This window comes from Lepidochelys kempii, chromosome 1 (genome assembly GCF_965140265.1).
Source record: "Lepidochelys kempii isolate rLepKem1 chromosome 1, rLepKem1.hap2, whole genome shotgun sequence".
Taxonomy (NCBI): domain Eukaryota; kingdom Metazoa; phylum Chordata; order Testudines; family Cheloniidae; genus Lepidochelys; species Lepidochelys kempii.
This window is the reverse complement of record NC_133256.1, coordinates 156,761,868-156,781,685: the sequence shown is the minus strand read 5'-3', so window position 1 is coordinate 156,781,685 and position 19,818 is coordinate 156,761,868. Positions and strand designations below refer to the sequence as shown.

General features: G+C 41.2%; 1 protein-coding gene and 1 long non-coding RNA gene across 3 annotated transcripts in view; one reads left to right on the top strand and one right to left on the bottom strand.

Annotated features, from left to right (window-relative positions):
• The first annotated feature begins 1,701 nt into the window (after positions 1-1,701).
• NDUFV3 (NADH:ubiquinone oxidoreductase subunit V3) overlaps positions 1,702-19,818 on the top strand; it is a 19,352-nt gene continuing 1,235 nt past the window's right edge. Inside the window, exons 1-4 of one of the 2 annotated variants that reach the window (XR_012160743.1) lie at positions 1,702-1,962; positions 8,111-8,204; positions 15,398-16,366; positions 16,775-17,027. Coding sequence is in view for 1 of the 2 variants with exons in the window: in XM_073359492.1 (XP_073215593.1) it covers positions 1,915-1,962; positions 8,111-8,204; positions 15,398-16,366 (1,111 nt within the window). In the remaining variant the exon portion in view is untranslated. The remainder of the gene's footprint in view (positions 1,963-8,110; positions 8,205-15,397; positions 16,367-16,774; positions 17,028-19,818) is intronic. The other variant, XM_073359492.1, reaches the window with a different exon arrangement.
• Positions 9,926-19,818, bottom strand: part of LOC140917253 (uncharacterized) — a 22,380-nt gene continuing 12,487 nt past the window's right edge. The window contains exon 4 of the long non-coding RNA XR_012160765.1: positions 9,926-10,050. This is a non-coding gene — a long non-coding RNA (uncharacterized lncRNA). The remainder of the gene's footprint in view (positions 10,051-19,818) is intronic.

The following is a 19,818-nucleotide window of genomic DNA, read 5'->3' as shown; positions in this document are numbered from 1 at the left end:
GTCTGTAAATTATAACTTTCATAGGGAAAAGCTTTATAGAAAGTCAAGATTTAATTAAAGCTTCTGCTTTTTAATCATTATCAGTACAAATTATACTATGAATATATAAACTAAAAGTGATTCAATCTAAATTTGCTACACTTCAATGCCTAGATTTTTCTCTGCAAGTAACAGTTTATCTAAGTCTAAGTTTCAGAAGGCAGTGTAGTTTAGTGTTATGAACTAAGGCTAAGAAGGCAGTTTTCCTGAGTTCTAAACCCTATGTCTGTCACATACTTGCCATAGGTCCTGGGCCAAGTAATTTAGGCTCTGATCCAACAAAGAGCTGTGCACACAGGAGCCTGCATGAAAGTAAATTGTCAAACTATACTGAGAACTTTGAGACAGAATTTATGGCCTTGATTGTTCAGTTTCTCCATTTGTAAAATATGGATAACAATGTGTACTTACTTAACATGTACTCTGATAATTCATTAGTTAATGTTTGAACAGTGTTTTGAAAAAGGAGTCCTACTGTATGTTCTATAAATGTTAAAAATTATCATTCTAGATAGGTTTCAGAGTGGTAGTTTTCCCCCTACAGTTACTCACACCTTCTTGTCAACTGTTTCAAATGGGTCACCCTCGTTACCACTACAAAAGTGATTTTTCCTCCCTTATTGTCTCATTAGACCAACCCCCAACTTGGTAAGGCAACTCCCATCTTTTCATGTACTATATATATATATTTACCTGCTACTGTATTTTCCACTCCATGCATCTGATTAAGTGGGTTCTAGCCCATGAAAGCTTATGCCGAAATAAATTTACTAGTCTCTAAGGTGCCACAAAGATTCCTTGTTGTTTTCATTCTAGCTGGTAACACTGGATACTTCAGGGGGTTGATTCTGTGCATATAGTCCTAAAAAGTAATTATTAATACTTATTTCATTTGGCACTCTGTTTAAAAGTGCTTTTCTAATATCACTAACTAGTTAAGAAAATCAGTACTTGTGGCACCTTAGAGACTAACGCATTTATTTGAGCATAAGCGTTTGTGAGCTACAGCGAATACAGACTAACACAGCTGCTACTCTGAAACCTAACTAGTTAAGCTATTTTTAAAATGTCACTGCACCTTCACCTGTTGTTGCTATTTAGACTTTGTTATGCACTGTGTTCATATTTCCAAGTGAAAATTTAATTATATGGCATGCTCCTTGCTAGTATACTGGTTCCCTGCAAAATTAAGATCTAATCTTGCACAACACTTAATACTGGAAGTAGTAAGCCCTCTGTTTAGTAGTAGTTTTGCAGGATTGAGGCCTTAGAAAACTGCACTGAAAAGAGCTAACAACGTCTTGTTGGAAAATCTTTGTCTTTACAAAAGATCATAGCTATAACCTTCTCTCCCGTTCTTTGGAAGCTTCAGGACTGGCACTATACATGGAACAGTCCTGTGGCTGAAGCACAGGGATGTGAAGTCATGACCCCAGCAGCGGAGACAGAAGTCCACCTACCCCTCTGCAACCAGGATGGAGTATGCACTCCTCCTGCCTGCTGCTACCCCAGCGCTTCTCCTGTTTTGCTGGACGTGCTCCTGGGCAGGTCACCGTCACTTGCACTCTGTGCTTCAGCTTCCTCCGCTGTGAGAGGGGGGCTGGTCCCCTCACAGGGAGTGGGGGCTCCTCACGTAGGTGGGGCTATCATGCATGCAGGCCGCTGCCACCAGCACCAGCGAGCGCAGGAATAGGGCTGGCTCCTGTGGCGGTGGGCGGGGCAGACGGAACGCTGCCGGCCAGGGGGAGGAGTCTCTGCACCGAGGCCCGCCCACCCCGCGGGGACACTCAGAACGAGGCCCGGAGGGGTGGGTACCTTTGCTGCTGGTGCCGTGTTTCCCCGCGGCGCCGGGGGACTGGTGGAGGTGACACAGACATGGCCGCCTCTTCGCTGCTGGGCTGCGGCCGGGCCGTGACTCTCAAGGTAAGCGGCGGGGCTGATGCTCTCCCGTGGGTGGGGGTAAGAGGGGCGCAAACACCGGTCCCTGCTTGGCCGGCTCGCGTGAGTGGGACTTCCCGTTCAAATCACCTCGGGGCTGCGGCTCCTGTTTGGTGCGCATGCGCCAGAACTCAGCCACGCCCCCCCCGCCGTTGCGCACACTGTCCCAAGGGGCCCGTGACTCCTCGGGCAGGGGCGCAAGGACAGTAGCAATTACGCATGCGTCCGGGCTCTGCCGCCACTCCAGTCGACCGGGGTCAGTTTCCCTAGCTGGGGGAGAGGCGGAGTGTGGCTAGTGCGCATGCGTCGTGTTCTCTGTGCTTCACGTTCCCAGAGGGAGCCTGGACGCAATGAGGGAGGGGTGGGGCACCATAGGTGCTGCGCATGCGTCTGTGGGTGCGGCTGGGAGGGTCGGGCCTGTGCATGTGCTGGGAGGGCTCAGTCTTCTGCCGATCCAGAGGAGGGAGTCTGAGGCTGCCACCCCTTGTGCTGGGCAGTGCTATGGCAAGAGGCGCTCTGCAGCCAAGGGTGGCCAACTTTCTACTTGCACAAAACTGAACACCACTGCCCTGTCTCCCGCTCACTCCATCTTGGCCCCCTTCTCCCCCGCCCCCCCGCTTGCTGTCTTCACCCTCACTTGCTCATTTTCATGGGGTTGGGATGTGAGGGCTCCAGCTGGGGGTGTGGGCTTTGGGGTGGGGCTGGGGATGAGGGCTTGGGGGTGCAGGAGGGTGCTCTGGGCTGGGGATGAGTGATTTGGAGGGAGGGGGATCAGGGCTGGGGAAGGGGGTTGGGGCATGGGAGCGGGTCAGGGTTGCAGGCTTCAGGTGGCGCTTTCCTCAAGCAGCTCCTGGAAGCCGCGGCATGTCCCTTGTCCGGCTCCTTTGCGGAGGTATGGCCAGGTGGCTCTGCGCTGCTTCATCTGCAGGCGGCAGCCCACGCAACTCCCATTGGCCATGGTTCCCAGTGACAGAAAACCAGACAGCTGGCAACCCTATGTGGAGACCTGCCTGCATACAGCAGTGCTGTGGCTAGGAGCATGGGGTTGTGCTGTCCCCTTGCGGTCCCAACCAGAGTGGTGTGCTCAGTGCCCTGCTGTAGACAGGCCTCTCTCTGCACTGGAGCCTGGCTGGAAAATCTGGAAAATGTGTTACTGCAGATTTTCAAAACATTCCAGCTTGTTTGCCTGACGGCATGCTTCAATAGCCAGGACTGCTATTGTCCCTCCTAGCAGGGCCCAGGCTCCATGTCTGGTCATGCCCACACCAGGGGAGAAAGGTGTGTCTAATACTTGTTAGCCTTCCTCGTGAAGAAAAGGCCCAGGCAGACTGGACTTCATTTGATGCAATCTGTTAGAATGGTGCTTGAAAAGAGTTTCAAACATGGGTATAAGTAGGCTTGGAAGGATTAGATTTTTACCAGTAAATGTCAATATCACTGTCCATACACAAACTGATGAAAAATATCCCATTGATAATTATCAAAATTTATAGATAAAGTAAGAAAAAAGCTGCCTGAGAACTTATTACAGTCAAAAATCCAGTGACTTAGACTTTTAAATTAGGCTTGTTACAAATGGACTAGTGAATGAATAGTAATAACAGGTCTGAGTTATTGATTTAAGGATATTGCTTCTCTGGGGTTTTTTTTTTTGTGGCTAAGATCAATTATAGTTCTTGACGTGATGTTGACAATTTGTGTTTTAATTGTTAAAACTTTAAATTTTTAATCTCAATATCTACTGTTACTAAATAATTATTGTTTGACTCCACCCCAGTTTCCTGCAACTGTGAAAATTTAAATCAATATAAAAATAAAAAATGCTTAAAAATAAACAATATTATCTGTCAACATAAAAAAAAAAATAGAATTCTGCCAACCCTAGTTATAAGCTCTGCAACGAGTCTTAAATGTTTCTACACAATAATGCAAGAAACAGCTCGAGGTGAAAACAAATCTCATGCTTCAAAAAGTAAATTTACTATTATTGGCATCAGGAAGAAAATCCTACACACACATACTGTACCTCATTTTACATTTGACTGTGTGTGTTTAAATTGATTTTTGTCTTTCTTTAATAGGTAGTGGCTACTGCCTGACACTGAGCTAGATAGGTAGGTAGTCCATGACCAGATCTCAAATTCTGTTCCATGTGCCTCAGAGATACAGAGTTGGCAAAAAACTACTGTGTATCTTTAGGCTTGGAAGGATTAGATTTTTATCAGTAAATGTCAATTTCAGTGTACACTCACAAACTGACAAAAACATTTCTATTGATGATAATGTACAGATAGGCAAAAAGTAAGAATTTATTAGTTAGATTTAAGGATATACTTTGATGTGTGATGTTTACAATTTGTGTTTTAACAGTTACAATGCTTTAACTTTTTGAATCTCAACATCTACAGTCATTAAATAATTATTGTCCTACATCCCTCAGAATTTCCCGCTATTGTGAAAATTTAAATAGATAAAAATAGAAAAAAAGTTTAAAAATAAACATTAATATTGTCTGCCAAAATTATTATTTTTTAAATTAATTTCTGCCAAACCTATGTATCGTTTTCTACCAAAACAGAATTGTTCACTGCTACATGCTTTAAGAGTGTAGCCCACAGTGTCAACAAACATTTGAGCTTTACTTGCTGTTTGCTTTTTCTGTTTTTTTTCCTGTTAGTGCAATATAACATAAACCAGGACACAGTATGGCAGAATATAAAACATGATCCAATACAGCCAAAAATGTCATTCTGGAAGGAAACAGTGTAAACAACAAATAATTCCTCTACAGAATAAGACTATGATGCTTGAATGCATACTGGGCAGCATTACCCTGACCCTTCTGGAAAAATGGTTAATTGATTGCGAGGAGGGTGAGGAGAGAGGAGAAGCCCTTGAAATCTTTCCAGCACAGACTAGTTTAGACAAAACTGAACAGAAAAAAAAATGAGTACTGTACCTGTATTACAGCGGCTGTGCCAAACAGCTTCAGCTTTGGTCTCGAGGGGCATTTTTATCACTGTATCATGAAATTTGGGTCTAAGCATTGTTGTTGGCTGGCTGATCCGGTATGAATACTATTATTTTTTTCTAATATAGATGCTCTCCAGAAGTATAAATGCAAAAGGTTGTGTTTTTTGCATGTTTTGTGAAATTTCTTTCTTCTTGAACAGAAAAGGAGTAAAACTCAGAGGTATTTTCTTTGGGCTCAATATTTGGATAATGCCAATAATATTAGTTTTGGAAGAGCATTTTGGCCCTTTCTGTGCTACATAAATAACAGTCAGAGGCTCTGGTAACAAAGTAGTTGTCCCCTGACCTGGTTTTACAGTAGGGTTTAAAATTTGCAGAGTGAGCTACAGGAAGCCATGAACGTGTGCAATTTTTAAACTTGTAAGTGCTCCATAGCTGTTTTCTTTTAAATGAAAATGAAATTTGCTACTGTGTAAGTTAAGGAACACTACTAGGTTTTTTAAATTTCTAGTCCAACCCCCCTCACCCCTGCCCCCCTAAAATTCCTAAACATTTTAAAAGCGAGGAAATAAATAGTGAGGGGTAGGTAAATAAATACTTACATATATTCACTGTTCATAGAATCTTACATATGCATGTGTAAAATCACATTGCCCTGGCTCAGAACAGTCCTAACTGCCTGCATAGAGCTTCGCTATATGTATTTCATAACCACAGCTTTTGAGAAATTTTTGCAATAGTTGTCTACAGTTGAAAATGTGGTACATTTTATAGACACATTGGAAACACTCTTCTATTCTGGCAGTAGTAGTTGGGGTTGATGGTTGGGTGTTTGTGTAGAGTTGATTGGATGTAGGTAGACGTGATCTGTATATGAGTGGCAGGTGTGGGTCTCCGATTCAAAATGAGAAAGGTGTAATGGGATTTCTAATTTATATAAGAAGCATGGATAAATTAGATTGGATTTTTTGCCCCTCCAGTCTTTTCCCCCTTCAAATTCCATCTAATATTCCAAAAGGTGTTTCAGGAATGTGTATTGAGAATAGACAGTAAAATGTGGTTGTGATGGAGGACTGTTGTCTTGCCTATATACGAGAGAGTAAAAAGCACAATTTTGGAGTATCTGGCTGTCATAAACATACAGCTAAGGGTAGCATAAAATCCCTCCTTTACCTGCAAAGGGTTAAGAAACTCAGATAACCTGGATGGCACATGACCAAAAGATACTTTCAAATCTGTGGGGGAAGGTTTTTCTTTGTGTTCTCTCGGAGCCAGAGAGGGACCAGGGGCAGGAAAAAACATTTCTTAAAACCCTGTCTGAAATGAGGTCTAGGATTACAAAAATTGTAAGTAAAGCAAGGAAAGGCGTTAGATTATCTTTTGTTTTAGCTTGTGAATTTTCCCTGTGCTAAGAGGGAAGTTTATCTCTGTTTTTTGTAACTTTAAAGTTTTGCCTAGCGGGAAATCCTCTGTGTTTTGAATCTGATTACCCTGTAAAGTTACCTTCTGTCCTGATTTTACAGAGGTGCTTCTTTTACTTCTTTTCTTTATAATAAAGTTCTGTTTTTAGGAATCTGATTAGGGTTTTTAGTGTCCTAAAAACCCAAGGGTCTGGTCTGTGTTCACCTGGTTTACCTATTTGGTTGGTAGATTATTCTCAAGCCTCCCCAGGAAAGGGGGTGAAGTGGCTTGGGGGGATATTTTAAGGAAACAGGAACTCCAAGTGGTCCTTTTCCTGAATCTTTGTCTAACTCATTTGGTGGTGGCAGCAGTACCCATCCAAGGACAAGGAAGGATTTGTGCCTTGGGGAAGTTTTTAACCTAAGCTGGTAGAAATAAGCTTAGGGGGTCTTTCATGCAGGTCCCCCACATCTGTACCCTAGAGTTCAGAGTGGGGAGGGAACCTTGACACTGGCTAATAAAGTTAAGGGGACTCCGGACCATATGAAGCAGGAGAGTCATGACTTAATAGAGTTTGTAGCCTGCAGTGGAACTGCATAAGGGGAGCTGGTCGAAAACCCAATATTTGGGTTGCCTAATGCTTTCCATTATAGAGAATGTACTGGATCCTCTTTGCAGCTTACCAGAAACCCTCACTGTTACAAAGAGCTTGGCCTGAATTCTGAACAAGCAGCAGATATTCTGCTGCCAGACAGCTGTTATGAGAGTAGCCAGGGCAGTGGAGAGAGACTGGAGCTGGGTTCCCTCATAACTTCTCTCCAGACCCAACTTGTGGTTCCAGTGTCTCATGCACATACCCTCCTAGGAGCACCATTGTTGTAGGAGCCCTTCCACCTCCCAGGTGGGGAAAAAGAGAGCCAGACGAGGCTCCATCCAAACCATGACCTGGATGCAGCAGTGCTTCTGTGAAGAAGAGCTCTGTAGAGCTTGAAAGCATGTCTCTCTCACCAACAGAAGTTGGACCAGTGAAAGATATTATCTCACCAACCTTGTCTCTCTAAAATCCTGGGACCAACACTGCTTCGTAAACACTGCATACAGATTTATGGTTGTTCGTGCAACCTTAACTTGGCCTCCTTGTGCATATGCATTAGGATCTTGCAGTTACATGTTCGCATACTGTCTTTTCCACAGGCTCCTCATCAGTGCACAGCTTGGATGTGCACTGGGGACAGATAACGGTAAATCTAGCAGTTCCCAAAGTGTGAGTGCTTGGCTTTGCAGCCTAATGTTTTCTTAACATTTTTGTGTGTAATATAATGTAGGGTGAGTGGATGTCATGAGCATTTCTGGTCTCTAATTTCATATTGTAAGAGATTCTATGAGTTGATTGTGTTTAACTATCTAGCTTTACCTGTTTCCTTCCATACTTCTAAATGTTTGTTTAGTTTAACTGTACTATTCCTTGGTATAAGTGGTATACATAGATAGCATCAGTATTTTATCTGTATAATTTAGGAACAGGAATTTCTGATTAGTCTCTGCTGTTTCACAGAAAGTAAATCTGTGAGAGGAATCCCAATGAGATAACCGTTCCACCATCACCTTTCTACTGCATCCAGGGAATTCATGTCAATCATCCATCTTTGCACCTTACGGAAATCAGTAGTTAACAGTAAATCAGAAGAACACTACAGATGAAAAATCAAAGTTCTATCTAATAAAAAAATAAGAGATTTGTTTGATTTTAATTTTGCAGACTTTACAGCTAGAAGCATGGGGACTCCGAAGCCTCTCTCCATCTCTTTCTCTCTGCACCAAATCAGAGGGCTCTGAAAAAGGTCAAAAAAAGAGTAAGATATTTATTTTTTCTTAAATTGATGGTTGTGTGCATTTGTCATGTATATGAGCACATTAAAATAGGTGCACAGCTAATAGAAACTTCATTTTTTCATTTGGTATTTAACAAGAAGCAATTGAATGGCTTTTTAGTCTGTAGAATGTCCAGATTACAAATTTGTAATTTAATTTAAATTTGTGACTTATTCTTCTATGTCATGAAACTATTTATAAATCTTAAGGGGGAGAGGCAATTTTATCGATTTTCATAAACATAATCCATATCAAAGGACTCCCACACTCTGAGCACCTTTGACATACATTTAATACTCCTGGGGGAATTCTGCGCCACTGTGTAATGCAGAATTTTGCAGAAATTAATGTACGTGCAGAATTTCCTTTTCCACACAGAAATGGGCTGCAGTGCTGCTAGCCACCACTATGGGCTGCTGCACCCAGCAGAACCCAGCTTGCACATAGAAGACATTGCTGGGGGGAGGGAGAGGGAGTTAGAGGTTTCCTGGCAGCTGCAGTTCCCAGCATGCCCTGAGGGAAGGAGAAGGTGGCACACAGGAAACTCTGTGCAAGCCTGGGACCAAGCATCAGGCTGTTTCTCTCTCTCTCTCTGGGGAGAGGATGTCTGGGCTGGGGGGCGGGGGCAGAGCTGGGCTCTGGGGGAGGAGTGGGTGCGGGTATCTGAGCTGGGGGCCCGTGGCTGGGCTCTGGGAGGGAGGTGGTTCAGGTGTATTGGCTGGCAGGGCCCCATGGCTGGGCTTTTGGGGGGCAGGGGTTGTGGGTGTCTGGCCCCGTGGCTTGGCTTGGGGGGTGAGGAAGAGGGCAGAAAAACAGGAACTGGGTTGTCATAGCGGTTTCTTTAACTCTCTACTCCTGGGGGCATTTTTGTGTGTGTCTGTATTGTTACAGACATACTTGCGGACAGGTATTTTGAAATAAATTACCAAAATAACTGAAACTGGCGCGATCATGTAATGTTATTTTGACAAAAAAAATTGCAGAATTTTAAAATATTGTGCAGAGAATTTTTAATTTTTTTTGGCATAGAATGCCCCCAGAAGTAATTTAAAAACAAAATGCTGTAGTACCATATGAAACTGTCCAAAACAACAGCTTCCCACCACACTTCATCTTATTGTCAGTCAGCAAGCCAATAAAACTTAAACCCTTCACCACATGGAAATTCGACCCTCAACTGCCTCCACCTGCACTAGTTCTTATCAAACAGATGGGTTTTGCCACACGCCCATGTTAGCAAAGGACTAGTTGCAACTGGTTTATATCAGGCAAAATGTAGACCTATGTATTGTAAGCCAGGGGTTCTCGACCTTTTTCTTTCTGAGGCCCCCCTGACATGTTAGAAAAACTTCACAGGCCACCTGTGCATCTGATTTTCTGCATATAAACAGCAGGGCTGGCATTAAGGGGTAGCAAGCAGGGCACTGCCCGGGGCCCCAAACCACAGGGGCACCATAAAGCTAAGTTTCTAAGACTTCTGCTTCAGATCCAGGTAGCAGGGCTCTGGGCTTCAGCCCCATGCTGTGGGGCTTCGGCTTTCTGCCCTAAGCCACAGCGAGTCTAACGCTGGTCCTGTTTGGCGGCCCCCCTGAAACCTGTTCGCAGTGGCCCTGGACCCCTGGTTGTGAACCACTGTTGTAAGCCAAACATTTCTTTCCTGCCCACCCCAGTGCAGCCAATACACCTAAAATCTTACCTGCAACAGCTAAGCTATTGGATTCCTTGGCCTCAGTTTAGCAGATTGCTGGGATCCCAGTATGAAGTGGCTTTGGCATGTGGACAAAAAGTGACTGTAATGAGTCTCCGAAATTCACTTTTCACCTGTAACTAGAGATAAGTATAAACTGTAAAACTTGGATCTGGACTTCAAATATTCCCCTCACAGCCTGGGACATTGGCCTCTGGTGGGTTCGGGTGTAGCCCATTATAAAGAAAGGTTTCAGAGTAACAGCCGTGTTAGTCTGTCTTTGCAAAAAGAAAAGGCGTACTTGTGGCACCTTAGAGACTAACCAATTTATTTGAGCATGAGCTTTCGTGGGCTACAGCTCACTTCATCGGATGCATACCGTGGAAACTGCAGTAGACATTATATGCACACAGAGACCATGAAACAATACCCCCTCCCACCCCACTGTCCTGCTGGTAATAGCTTATCTAAAGTGATCATCAAGTTGGGCCATTTCCAGCACAAATCCAGGTTATGGCCCAACTTGATGATCACTTTAGATAAGCTATTACCAGCAGGACAGTGGGGTGGGAGGAGGTATTGTTTCATGGTCTCTGTGTGCATATAATGTCTACTGCAGTTTCCACGGTATGCATCCGATGAAGTGAGCTGTAGCTCACGAAAGCTTATGCTCAAATAAATTGGTTAGTCTCTAAGGTGCCACAAGTACTCCTTTTCTTTTTGTATTCAACTGATTGTTTCTAGGTTACCAGTCCTTCAAGATTTTAGAACTAGTAGGTCTTTCCAGTAGAGATAAGGAGGTGTTCGTACCGTTATACAAGGCACTGGTGAGACCTCATCTGGAATATTGTGTACAGTTCTGGTCTCCCATGTTTAAGAAAGATTAATTCAAACTGGAACAGGTACAGAGAAGGGCTACTACGATGATCCGAGGAATGGAAAACCTGTCCTATGAAAGGAGACTCAAAGAGCTCGGCTTGTTTAGCCTAACCAAAAGAAGGCTGAGGGGAGATATGATTGCTATCTATAAATATATCAGAGGGATAAATACCACGGAGGGAGAAGAATTATTTAAGCTCGGTACCAATGTGGACACAAGAACAAATGGATATAAACTGGCCATCAGGAAGTTTAGACTTGAAATTAGATGAAGGTTTCTAACGATCAGAGGAGTGAAGTTCTGGAACAGCCTTCCAAGGGAAGCAGTTGGAGCAAAAGACATCTGGCATCAAGACTAAGCTTTATAAGTTTATGGAAGGGATGATATGATGGGATAGCCTAATTTTGGCAATTAATTGATGATCTTCAACTATTAGCGGTAGATATACCCAATGGCCTGTGATGGGATGTTAGATGGGGTGCAATCTGAATTACTACAGAGAATTCTTTCCTGGGTGTCTGGCTGGTGAGTCTTGCCCACATGCTCAGGGTTTAGCTGATCGCTATATTTGGGATCAGGAAGGAATTTTCCTCCAGGGCAGATTGGCAGAGGGCCTGGGGGTTTTTTGCCTTCCTCTGCAACGTGGGACATGGGTCACTTGCTGGAGGATTCTCTGCACCTCAAAGTCTTCAAACCACGATTTGAGGACTTCAGTAGCTGAGACATAGGTTAGAGGTTTGTTACAGGAGTGGGTGGGTGAGATTCTGTGGCCTTTGTTGTGCAGGAGGTCAGACTAGACTATCATAATGGTCCCTTCTGACCTTAAAGTCTATGATTCTATGATTCATCCCCTCACACCTTGTCTTTGGATTGGAAGAGGAAAATAAGCCTTCCTGTTTTTTAGACTTCTAATTGGTTTCTTAACTTTGAATGAACATTGAACTGAACTAGTTGAATAAACTGAAATAAAGATGTTCTCTCTGCACTTGGAGAAGAAGCTACTGTTGTCAAAAGCAGGCTTCGCACTTCAAACTCTCATTCCAATTGCTTCCACAAATTCAGTGATTTGACTTTCTTTAAAAGTTGGAAGCAAATGTACTGCTTAATATTATATAAATGATTTTATAGATTATAGAAAATTTGTTTTAATATAGGTTGTCACAATTTCAAATTTAATTTTAAATAGTTTTTTAAAATAAACCTGCATTTAATTTAAATTTAAAAAATTGATTTTTTTTAAATCAACCGATTCTTATCCACCCTGCGATAGAGTATTTATAAAATGCTGTAATATCTAGATCCTGTCCCTTTTTTTAATCACTTAAAGTGAGTAAAAGTTAAGCAACAATTTCAGCTACATGTTTATAAATAAAAATTGACCAGACTAAAGATTAAGGCCCTAATACTACAAAAATAATTCAGAATCTTGGACTTTTACTCCTGAGCAAAAAGTACACTTCATGGACTTCAAGAGCATGTGCTTCTGGATCCCTTCAAAGAGTTGTGGCCAATGACCTGTATTTTTAATGTTTTCATAAAAAATGGAAACAGTTGCTTAAATGCCCTCAATCTCAGTTTAGCATTATTTTAGGAAAATACTGATCAGGATTTTATGAAAAAGTAGAAAATGATAGTATCTGATCCATAACAATCATGTTGGTTGCTTGTAATTTAAGCTTTATACATGTACATGTATGTCAATCCCAAACTTTCCATTTTTCAGTATTTTTTAGGAGGTTAGGACTGAGCATATCTTGTTAGAAAATAACATACAGTTAGCTATTTTTATTTGTTCAGACTTGTACATTGCATCTATTAGTTATTTTCTAGGCATATGCAAAATTTAAATAACTTAATAATCACACATGTCAAAGACAGATTAAAAAGAACCTGCTTGAAAAGATTTCTCCAAAACAAACTCTCCCAATCCCTAACCTTTATCTCTGAAAAAGCTTGGGAAATAAAACCTTGGATATCCTACCCAAGAGCCTTTGCGGCCTTCCCGTCATTGATAATGCTCAGAAAAGTACAAACTTAAAATATTTTAAATCAATAGCTGCTGCCAGTTACTGTTTTGTATAGTATCTTTGTTTTGAAGCATGGTTTTGGTAAAAATATACATAAAACAATAATTATATATGGTATTTTTAGGGTTGTCATCACTGTAGTATCATAGCATCAATTTCTGGAATCTCTAACTCTTGTAAGCCTCTGGATAGTGTAGAAAAAGACCAATTAGGACATCTTCCTTTGAGTACATGATTATTCCATCCAGTGTATTTTATTGGTAATAAAAATACATAGAACACAGCCTGATTTTTCAGATCCCAGCTTGAGGAGGTGTGAAAATCTTCTTTGCCTTGATAAAATGAACACATTTGTTGTGGAAATCACTGACGGAACAAAAATGACATTTCCATATTCTATTTTTCTGAAAATGAATACATTTTAAACTGGTTCTACTAGTCCTACTGGCTGCTGTTTTCTATCATTTAGAGCCTCTGCTGATGATACCACTGTTATGTTTATCTTCTAAGTCACTCATGAGGATAATATGTCCATGCCAGCCACTGAAAGGGACATGTTATCGTTCCAATAGAGCCAGTTCAGTTCAATGTTAGTTGAGTGCATCCTGTGGTACAAAGCTGGAAGCACCTCAATATTGCTAGTCAAAAAGCTTGGTAATATAGCCACTGACTTCGCGAAAATGCTCTTCTGCTCAGTGCCGAACTAAACTTCTATACTATTAATAATTTGATCGCATGGTTAATGATATATGCTGACAAATATAATATTTCACTCTTCACTGAATTTTAAATCGTAATCTTTTTTTCCAGTCTTTAATGATGCACAGTATTAATACTCCATTTGAGTGATTTCAGTATTGCTGCTGCCTTCTTTTGTTCAGTTTCTAAAAACTTCCCAGCATGAATACAACTCCAGCTTTTGCTCTGTTTATATTCCCCTCCCCCCACCCCAGCCACCACGGACTCTTGTGTTTACATTGCCACGTCCTGTGTATTTAATACAAATCTTTTTTTATATTTGAATAAACTTTCTCAAATATCAGTGACACTGCCTGTAGACCATGGCGTCTGGGTTGATGACCCAGTATTTGATTTTGCTGTGCCTTACATAAAGTTTGTGTCTCTGAAATTATTTTTAAGGTAATAATACCTATATAATAAATCAGTATTTAACTTAAACTACTGTATTTGAAATATAAATAAAAACAATATTTCTCCATGAAATGTTTTTAATTTCATGCATCTGTGACTTCACTTATGTCTTAACTCGCATGTTGCTGAAGGCTTAACTGTACGCGGAATCGCTTATTTCTTATACATCCTAATTAATCTCCATAACTAAAACTGGTGGAAAAAGTATGTGTAGAAATAATCAATACCCTGTGAACTATGTGGTACGGTTAGATCCAAGTTATGCAGCATAGACTTCCAAGTTATGAGGCAGAGCTACACTAAACTACACACCAAAGTGGGAATCATGCAGCTATTTGTGGGAGTAGTGGGAGAGTTTAGTAGTGCTGCATGGCAGCTGCCAGCTCTTCCCGAAGCTCTCCCTGTCCTCACAAGAATAGTCTCTGTCACTGGTCTTCCACTCCTCCAGCAGACCACACAATCTGCCTTGAGTACCTAAGGCCCACGGGTGGGTAACAGTTTAGAAGTTACTGCTTTCTTTCCAGCGCCCTAATCGGGACAGTAAAATTTAGTGGAGGTACCCACGTCTACTCAGAGAAAGAGTGGGCGGGCTGGCAATTTCTCTTAGCTTGCTTCCATCCCCAGTATGGAATAATCAGAGAGCCGATGACAGGATCAGGAAATCCACTGAAACGTCCATGTGGAGAAATCCCAGCACAGAGAAACAGACAGAGAGGAGGAAGGCAAAATAGCAAGTGGAGAAGCTCAAGAACAGGAGGGGGCAGCATTTTGTGGCTGTGCATCACACAAACAAGGTTTTATGTAACAATTCAGCAAGTAAATTATGGGGACATTTTTACAGCCAGTTACTTTATACTGTATATGAGGTCTTGAACAAGGGAGAGACCTGTAGCCATCTAAACATCATTCATGAGTTATCCCTCTGTTGCTTATGAAGATAGCTATTCTGTTGTGATGGTTATCAGAATGATCACTCAGTAGTTCGTGTTCTTTATCTTGTTCTTAGGTTTATATCTATCACTGTAGTATCTGAGTACCTCACATGCGGTAATGAATTTATTCTAACACCCTTGTGAAATAGGAAGATATATTTGTCCCCTCTTTACTCATGGGGAGCTGAGGCACGGAGAAAGACAGTGACATTGCAGAGCTCTCACAAGAATTCAGACTCAGCAAGGAATAAAAGCTAGATCTCATATGAGTTCCAGTCCTAGCAGTAAAGAATGTCTGATGCTAAGTAGAGTTCAGATATATGCACAATATAGAAAAGGTAACTATCTGTTCTAGGGTTGTGCAATTAGTGAAATTACACTTTCAAATTTGATTTTTATACCAGAGCAGTTCAGAAACTTAACGTTGGATGTTTAGGAACTCCAAATTAACAGGAGCGTCAGAAATTATAATAATCCTCTTTATGCCATTTCCTAGATGTGGTGGCACCTCAGGAGAGCACCAAACTGCTGGCCACCAAAACAACAGTTGAATTCCCTAAAAAGTTGTTTCCTAGTTCTCACCCACCATCTGCAAATCAAGGTGAGACCAAGACCATAGCTAGTACTAGCACTGATGAAGCTGTAAAGCTAACGGATGAAGAGGTGAGGAAATTCTTGTCAAGAAAAACTATGGTAGTGTTTCCTGAGCGAGTAACACTTTCCTCTCTTGAGGGAAAGGCTTCTATCACAACAAGAGGAGGGTTGAGCAAGAAGTTGGCTGAGAAAGAGTCTTCATCCAGCTCCGATTCAGATTCTAGCTCTGATTCTGATGAAGAAGAAAGTGCCTCGGGAGTTGCCACTAAAACCAGAGTAGAGTTTCCAAGACACGATCCCTTCTTTTTTGAGAACAGAACGGTGAAGGTAATGACATTGGCAGACAAGAGCTTGTCCCAGAAAGGAGATAAAGAATATATACCTAAGAAGAAGCCTTACAGACCAGAAATTGAGGTGCCTCACATCAAGCAGATGGAGTCTGGTAAAACAGCAACAGCCAACAGTAAAATATTAAAGTCAGAAACAAGAAAACCTTCCATGAAACAAAGCCTAAAAGGGACAGATTTGCAGAAGTCCATCTCAAAAACACAGGCTGAAGAAAGCCAAAAGCTGACCGCCATCAGACTTAAGGAACCTAGGCGCTTGGCGGAGACTCCAATTGGAGCCCCACCAGCAGCAGCACAGCTAAAAGTTCCGCCAGACCCTCAGCAAGAAGTGGAGCGAAAGCTGACTTTATTGAGATGGGAAGAAACCGAGACAAGGGAGGTACAGGAGACTGAGACAAAAGAAAAAGCTGCTCCTGAACTACAAGAGGAGTTTTTGAAGGAGACACCGTTCATGGTAAACACTACAACAGAGGAGATCATTCAAGAAGCTGGAGCTCAGACTGAAGAGCAAGGCACTATACAGGGTACAGCTTTAAATTGTTTGAACTATATTGGTTCTTCTGGGGCTGGGGCTTGAAATAACATTTTTAATTATATCTACAATATCAACTCTTTGATCTGGATTCTCCATATTCTGTTATAAAGCTAGCTGATATAACACATTGTGGAGGAAAGAGTCACACCTTGGTGATAAATTCTTGCTGTCGTCATGTGTACTTATGTTGAAAAACTTTCTCTCTCCTTTTTAATATGCAGCTTCTAGTTATGATGGTGGAAGGAAACATATTTTTTTATCTCATTGTACTTATTTTTTTCTTAAATCAACATTATACTTGTTAATGTTAAGGTAAGGTAACCACGCTTGTTTCAGTTTTGAGGGACTGTTCTGTTTGGTCATAGCCTGTTGTCATAAAATCAGGATTTTGTTGCAGTTTCAGTATAACCACATTGAAGACAGCCAGCGACTCTGCCCAACCTCTGGATTCTTCCCCTTTTCTTCCTGTCTAACTTCTGCGTGCAAACCCAGTAGCTGCCTTTCTGCTGAGCTGAATGTGCCACCATCCCATTGCACAGATGCTGCCACTGCCTCCCCCAATTTTGCCATACCACAGATTGCAACAGATTTGGGTAGCATAGGAGGATCACAGGAGCAGGAGTTGGCTATGAGACCGGCAGACTTGTAAGGTGAGCAATAAGTAAGGCCAGCAAAGGACCCAACAAAATCAATAAGATAGCCAGGGGAGAAAGGGGGCACTGATGTCTCTCTCTATCACACATCATGCCTTCCCCAAATCATCTCCCAGACATATGTCTGTGTCTCGCCTAACCTTCCTGGTTATAACTGGTCTCCTTAAACAATTCAGTTTCCCACCCACAAGTTGCGTGAATCCCACACCATCAGCCCCCCCGCCAGATACTTCCTGTGTTCCCCATAGTCCAATAAAAGAAAAAATGTCTCCATCCCAATTTGTTCAACACCTTCTGTGGTGCATTCTTTTCTTCCTCCATCCCATGAGAATGTTAGATGTCCTGTTTTTGACATTCAAAAATCTGGCTACCATTTTGCTAGCACACTTAATTTAAAGAACCTGCCTACTTGCAAGGCTGAAAGCACAAATAAGGCTATTTGCAAGAGCCTTAGATGACAAGTAATGCTTTTTGCATGTCAATTTTCAGGAGACAGTGCTGAGCAAAAGGGGTGCAGGTTTTATTTAAAGGAAAAGTCAACCACTAATTTGACCTACCTTCAGCATTAGAATCCAAGAATATTTCCTCAAGATTTTTAAAATACAATCACTGTTATGATTAACCTTGCCAACTTTTTGCCCTTCTGCACATCCAGTGGAAGGAGCTTCTGAAAGCTGTAAAACACCTTTCCCTACGTTTGTCTCTATTTGATGCTTCTCTCTTTCCCAACAATACTATCCTTAGAGAGCCAAGCCCTGTAGCCTCAGTCACTCCCCTCAGTAGTTAACACCTAGAAAGTAATTAGAAAATTAAAGGAAATGGGTCTAGTTAACCTCTGGTGAGTTGGAGAAAGGCTTTATTGCAAAATCACTGCTGCATCAAAGTGAAGTATGAACCATTTTCTTAACTAGTTCGTATTTTAAACAGTGCCCTGGGTTCTGCTTTCACTCATTAGTGTAAATCTAGAGTAACTTCATTGAAGTAAATGGAGGAGCCACTTCTTGTTTAAATAGATGTAACTGAGTGAAATCTGGTTTTCATTTAACTATTTTATGGGGACCCTTTGCCCCACTTCCCCCCTTCCTTTTGCTGGTCTTTTTTTAATAAACAGATGAGCAATAGTTAACAGTACTGGTCACAGATTTTGTGTAACCTACATTTCCTTCCTGTTTCTGCATTCTTTCATTTATCTGAAAACGCAGCAGCCAGACCAACTTGCAAGACATATTGTACATTTTTCCTACTTAGAAATCTGTACTTTAAATTAGCTTCATCTCACAAAGTGGAATAGGAATGCTAAACATTCATCAAAACAAATGTGCCATTAGCCGTTGGTAAGTAAAATTACCAGCAAAGTAACTCAGAAGTGTACCTCCAACTCGCTTAACAAGAACATCATGTGAAAAGCTCATTCTGCTTGACAGAGTGTATATGAAGTTTGATGTATGGGGGAAGAATTCAGGAATAAAGTCTTCTTTTGAGGAACCAAGTGCAGTGCATCATGGGCAAGAAAAAATTGTCTGCTCTTTCCTGAGCATCTATCTCTTGATTTAGAAGGACCCTGTCTTGCAGGTTGACTGTACTATTTCCTAAGCTTGCTTATTCTTGGAGCTCTTTCCAGCAGAGATTGCAACACCTGGTTCAAATATGTATGTAGTGGTTTCTGTTGCGAGATATACCCTGCTAGGAATAGAAGGCACTAGATTGTTTGCCTTCATAGTTCTAGCTGCCATTTAAACAAAATTGTGATTTGTTACACTTGCAAGAGTCTCAGTTATAAAATGCAACAGATACATGTGTTGAAACATATGGTATCACTGCACCAATATAGAAAGATTAAGGAGAAAACACAATGTTCTGTTTCTTGCTTATTTTTCTGGGAGACTGTCACATTATGAAAGAAACAAATAACTGTAGAAGGTAAAGTTTTTGATATAAAATAAACAAATACAAACCACTATATACAAGTGGCACAAACTTTTATTGCTAGATCGCACTTAAATTTCTTTCTGACTGTCAACCCTTTTTATATAAAAGTACAGGCTAGCATAAGAAATATGTTTTGCTTTTCTTCTTGCGCTGGAAAAAATTTTCTCACAATTTCCCTGTGTGGTAAAGTGAATTGAACAGTAATGTTGTTATAAAAGATCTTATTTAGATTAGTGTAATCTTTCTAAAGTACAAAAATTAATGCCTGCTTCAGTATATGTGGTATCAGAAATTTAAGTTTTTTATTATTCATTCAGAATTATCTCTTTAGAAAAGAAAGCCAGTGTGAGGTTTTGAAAAGAATAAAGAGCACACAAGAAATTTCATAATGCGGGGGAGGGGGGATTAAAATATAAAGTCCTTGATATATTTTCTGATACAGCCACAGTTGAAATAATTTGTGGAAATCCTTTTTGTAACTAAGTTTTTATTAGAAAATATCATCAGCTTAACTTGTTTTAATGTCCTTATTTTGTGGTCTGACATGATAGATAGAGATAAATGTGTAATTAATGTTCTTTTGCATCTCTTGGCTTGCTAAGAGTGTCACATAATGTTCTGGCTGTGGGGAGAACCAGGTAGTAAAGCTACGTGACATTAAGTATATACTAGGCAACATTCAGGAGGGACCAACTAATTTCCATGAATAGTAAATCATTTGTGTGTTGAAATAAAAACACTGTTGCTAATGTTTTCCACTGTAAGGGAGTCATATATTTGGAATCCTGTGGTAGTTGATTCAAGTAATCTGTTGTTCTGTCTTTTCAATTAAAGATGCGTGATGTGCTTCCTTGGCATC